Source organism: Papaver somniferum, chromosome 9, assembly GCF_003573695.1.
Source record: "Papaver somniferum cultivar HN1 chromosome 9, ASM357369v1, whole genome shotgun sequence".
NCBI classification, from domain to species: Eukaryota; Viridiplantae; Streptophyta; class Magnoliopsida; order Ranunculales; family Papaveraceae; genus Papaver; species Papaver somniferum.
Genome location: NC_039366.1, coordinates 13,648,996 through 13,654,757, shown reverse-complemented (window position 1 = coordinate 13,654,757; position 5,762 = coordinate 13,648,996). Strand labels below are relative to the sequence as shown.

The following is a 5,762-nucleotide window of genomic DNA, read 5'->3' as shown; positions in this document are numbered from 1 at the left end:
GGGAACCCAAGATGAGTTTTGGGTTTATTTTTGTCTCTATAAAAAGTGGCCCGAAAGTCTAGGAACTCATAGGGAAAACGGGCTTGGGCTGTCAAGAGATTGTTCCGATGATATTATCATTTATCATCAATCATCATCAAATAATGGATTAGGGGCGGGTGGTTAAAATGGCTATATATAGACAGAAAATTAACCCTCCTAAAGAATTGTGTGTCTGGTCTTAAATGAAACTATAAGACAGAATTTTTCGGCTGTTAAAACCATTTTCAATCCTTTAATTAAAAACTACGAATTTCTCAGACTACCAGTTTCTCCTTCGCGGTGGTGGTCGTAGGTTTTTTTTGTAGGTAGGGAAAAAAATTTGGCAGGGAAGAACATGTCGGCATCAGACTGGACAATACACGATCCTAAAATGGATAATGTCGGGAATCGATCTGTGATTCTTTACAATGGAACGGCACTTGATTATACCCTTGTTTGTTATGAAGCGAATAGGATCACACAATCTGGAGTATGGAAGGGTGATAATCCATTGGAGTATGCGGTTCCTCTCTTCATTTTGCAGCTGGTCCTTGTTGTCCTTACGACTCGTCTGGTTGATGTTCTTCTCAAACCTTTTGGCCAACCAAGGGTCGTTGCAAACATCCTTGTAAGATTCATAAATTGCAGAATATCTTCTCTTCTTTTTTTAATTATTTTTTTTTTTTTGTTTTGACGTTTATATTTTCTCTTTTTTAAATGACGTGATAACCGTGCATGGCGTTGTATATATATGTACAGGGTGGTATAATTTTAGGTCCATCCGGCCTCGGAAGAATCGATAAGTATGCTGCAATGATTTTTCCTATTAGAAGTATATTGGTTTTACAAACAATGGCAAATATGGGTGTCCTCTTTTCCTTGTTCTCAGTGGGTGTTCAAATGGACCTGTCGGTTGTCAGACGTACGGGAAAGAAATCGTTAGTATTTGCTGTAGCTGGTATGGGTTTACCATTTATTATAGCAGCAGCTTCATCTCCCAAGTTGATGCATCGTTATCCTGCCAAGCAAATAGGTCCAATTGATTACGGGATTTTCATTCTTTTCTTCGGTGTTGCTCTTTCAGTCACTGCTTTCACTGTAATAGCTAGATTTCTTGCAGAACTAAAACTTCTTAGTGCAGAACTCGGTAGACTAGCGATGTCTTCTGCAATTGTTAACGATTTGCTGGCATGGATACTATTATCTGTGGGTATAATTCTAGCACGGTTTCAACAAAATGTGAACAACCTTGGGCATGACGACTCACGTCAGGAGATCCTAACTGATGCAGTATGGGTTACACTTTCAAGTATTGCGTTTGTGGTTTTTTGCATATTCCTAATCAAGCCAGGGATCAAATGGGTCATAAAAAGAACATCTGGAGGAGAGAATGTTAGTGATTTCTATTTATGTTTGATACTAACAGGAGTTATGATCTGTGGATTTGTGACTGATTCTATTGGAACTCATGCATTTTTCGGTGCGCTTCTGTTTGGATTGGTGATACCCAACGGACCCTTAGCTTCGAATTTGATAGACTCATTGGAGGATTTTGTGTCTAACTTGCTGTTGCCATTGTTTTTTGCTGTATGTGGGTTGAGGACTAATATAAGAAGCATGACTTATTCAGCTAATTGGTTCTGGTTGTTTATGGTTACAATTTTGTGTAATCTCGCCAAGATTGGTGCGATTTTTTGCGCTGGCTTCTTCCATAAGATGCCTCACAGTGAAGGAGTCGCTCTTGGATTGCTTATGAACATTAAAGGTCTCAATGAAATGATTGTGTTGAATATTGCTAGAGAGCTGAAGGTACAACTCATTTTCGTTCGTATCGAATTTTTATATATTTTCGTTTCTTCTTCGTTTTCCTTGTCATTTCATTTGTTATTTTGTAGGTATTCAAGGAGGAAACTATTGCACTCCTGGTGATTGTAGCTCTAGTCTCGACCGCCGTTATAATTCCAACTATAACTGCACTGTACAAATCTGGAGGACGTTTTGTTCCTAACAAGCGTAGAACAATACAGAAATCCAAACCAGATGCTGAGCTCCGATTATTAACATGCATCCACAGTACTCGCAACATCCCTGCAATTACTAAGCTCCTAGATATCTCTCACCCCAACAAAAGATCACCTATCCACGTTTATGCCCTCCAACTTGTGGAACTCAGAGGCCTTGCTTCTGCCATGCTTATTGTCCACAACAGTCGCAAGTCAGGTCGCCCTCCTCCGAACAGAACCCAAGCACAAAGCGATCAAATTGTGAATGCATTTGAAACTTACGAGAAAAATGCTGCATCTGTCTCTGTTGAACACCTTACCGCCATTTCCCCTTATTCGACGATGCATGAAGACATATGTAATCTTGCCGAGGACAAAAAGGTTTCTCTGCTGGTTGTTCCTTTCCACAAACAACAGACCATTGATGGAGGAATGGAAGAACCAAATCCAGATTTTAGAACACTAAATCAGAATGTACTAGCAAATGCTCCTTGTTCTGTTGGAATTCTTGTAGATCGAGGATTAGGTGCTGCATCAAGAGCCCAGAATGCCCGTGCTACCCACGATATTGTCGTTCTGTTCTTCGGTGGCGCTGATGATAGAGAGGCCTTGGCTTATGCTATGAGAATGTCAGACTGCTCTGATGTTAACCTTACGGTTCTTCGCTTTATTCCAGGGGAAGAAACAAAAGGGTGGTCGAAACGTCATGACAATGATTCTTCGGATAATGAGATGTTAACTGTTCTTACTGATAGCGACAGAGATCGTCAGATGGATGAGGATATCATTTGTGATTTCAGAATGAAAACATCCAACGATGAATCGGTTGTCTATATTGAGAAAATCACAAACAATGGAGAAGAGACGGTTTCAGTTATCAGATCTTTGGATAATGTTCATGATCTTTATATTGTTGGAAGGGGACAGGGTATAGTATCACCTCTTACTGATGGGCTTACTGATTGGAGTGAATGTCCGGAGCTGGGAGTAATTGGGGATATACTTGCATCGCCAGACTTTGCGGCGTCAGTGTCAGTGTTGGTGGTGCAGCAATATGTGGGGATGGGACTTCACGGGGATGGGACATCGTCAACAGATAGTCCTGCACAACAACAACCAGCTGAACAACCATTCGAGCAACCTTCGTTTAGAGGACCAACCAACAATTATGATGGTCACGGCAAGCAGCCATGGCAGCAAGTTCATCGTCGTTAGCTTTTGTGAACCCGGAAAAATCAGAAGTTATTCTCAAAAGTCACAGTAGGGATACAATCAAATGTTTTTAAACTACGATTCAACTTTGTGAAATTTAAATTGACACTAACGCTAGAAGTACAATATTGTCTACTTCGGTTCTATGCTCCCTCCGAAAAATTAATATTTTCGTTGTTAGGATTGTGGAGAGGGTGTCCTGGCGATAACCAGTCATATTCGGTGTTAGGCACGTTACTTCTTGTCCCACTACTCTTGTTGTATTCATTGGTTGAAAAGAAAAATGCACTGATGAAAAGTTCTTCATGTTTAAATGGAAGGAAATATCATACTACGTGTAGTTTCCTGTTGTGTTTTAACTTTTGTAACCTGGCTAGCTTGAGGCCTATTAATTTCTTCTCTCAACTTTTTTTTTTTGTTACTAAAGGAAATTTAGTGATTGAAATTAAGAATTACAATAATCATTGTTGACCAGAGTGGTACTGTCATCTGGAAAATTGTCTAAGAAATAAAAATCTTCTCCCTGTACTACTTTTGAATTTGTCTTTAATCACTTGAACTAAGTTTCGATTGTACCAATAAACCTGCAGTTCACTTCCAGTAATGGAGTTAACTACATTTTCGCAGTCCAACTCAATAATTGTCTTTGTGATTCCAAGCTCCTCCATCCAGTCCACTTCCAGTAATGGAGTTAACCACATTTTCGCAGTCCAACTCAATAATTGTCTTTGTGATTCCAAGCTCCTCGATCCAGTCCACAGCTACTTCCAAAGCTTTGCATTCAAAATACTCAGCCCTATATTTCTCATCCACCTCCTCATTACAGCTTAGACCTTTTGCTCATAGATAGATACCTGCAAAATTTCTAAGTATTAGACCCACACTCCCTGTTTTAGTTAATGGGATATAAGAAACATCAATATTAAGTTTGACAAACTCCTTGTCTGGAGGCCTCCAATTTTTAACCTGCAATTCATTAACAGGAGAAAATTGATTTTGATTATTCAGATCAGTACACTGATTATGCAAGTAATTTATCTTAGCTACAGTAAGCTGTAGATTTGGTTTCTTATCCTGAAAAACCATTAAGCATCTTTCCTTCCAGAGATACCGGACTGTACACATGAACCTGCATATCATATTTTCATTACTAAAACATAAAGCAGGAACGTTATTCACTTCAGAATGAAACCATCCTATATCCCATTGCTCAAAAGCAGAAAACTGAGCTTTAATAGCATCAATATTGATATTCATGGCAAACCAGATGGCCCTACTATAATTACAGTCCATGAAAATGTGATTCATAGTTTCCTCATTGTTCTTACAGAAAGGACACTGAATATCTATGCCTTGTTTATATCTAGATATCCTAGTTCTAACAGGAACAATGTTTTTGTAGCATTTCCAGAGGAATAATTGGACTCTATGTGGAACCTTGAATTTCCACAAATTTTTCCAAACAGTGGTAGGAATAGTATTACCTGCAATAATGGAGTTAACATCATTAGAACGAATAGTATGATAAGCACTCTTGACAGTATACTTGCCTTTCCTATCAGGTGCCCATATCATAGTATCTTCACCTGTATTAGGAATTCTCATATTTAGAATTAATTCAGCACATTCCTGGGAAAACAGAGTAGTAACAACATCCACATTCCATTGTATGGTTCCAACTAAGAATAAATCACAAACATAAGTAATACTATCAAAGCTAGAAGATCCAACCTCAGGGATAGGAGGATTATTAAGGCGAATAATCCAGCAATCTAGCCAAATATTTACCTTAGTACCACATCTTACCAACCATCTAGTGTGCTGCTGCACAACTTCAAGACCTGAATAAATACTCCTCCAAAGCCAAGAACATTCATCTTTGTGTTTATCTAAATGAAGTAAACTACCATTTCTACAGTATTTAGCCCTGAGAACTTTATAACAAAGAGAATCAAAATCATTGCAGGCATTCCAAGCAACTTTAGTCAATAAAGCAGTATTAAGATGCTCAAGATTTCTAAAACCTAGACCTCCTAGAGCTTTAGGGATTTGTAACTTGTCTCATCCTATAAAGTAAATGCCTTTATTGCTACCATCTTTGCCCCACCAGAATTGTCTCTGAATGGAATCCAATTTAGTTACAGTACTACTTGGTATTCTAAAAATACTCATTTTGTGAGTGGGTAAAGCATTTAAGACAGTAGATCTAGCAGCACAGTTCATATTTTTTTTTTTCCAGAGAATAAGCCTAGCATTGAAACTTTGAATAAGAGGCTTGAAATCTTTATTTTTATCTCTTCCTATCAAAAGAGTGGCACCTAAATATTTATCAGTGTCCTTCATTTCAACCATTTCAAGGGATCTAGACAGGTCAGTTCTAGCATGTGGACTAATGTTGTTGCTAAAATAAACACTAGATTTATTAAAATTCAATAACTGACCTGATAAGTTACCAAAGTACTCAAGAGTATTTCGAATACCTGCCACATTGTGCATATCAGCTTTTGTAAAGATGAGAATGTCATC

At 38.3% G+C, this 5,762-nt stretch overlaps 1 protein-coding gene across 1 annotated transcript; it reads left to right on the top strand.

The window, feature by feature from the left end:
* The first annotated feature begins 280 nt into the window (after window positions 1–280).
* Window positions 281–3,641, top strand: LOC113314257 (cation/H(+) antiporter 15-like). The gene is made up of 3 exons (XM_026563039.1): window positions 281–649; window positions 781–1,830; window positions 1,917–3,641. The coding sequence occupies exons 1-3, from the start codon at window positions 377–379 to the stop codon at window positions 3,237–3,239; spliced, it is 2,646 nt and encodes an 881-aa protein (XP_026418824.1). The 5' UTR covers window positions 281–376; the 3' UTR covers window positions 3,240–3,641.
* Window positions 3,642–5,762: the final 2,121 nt, after the last annotated feature.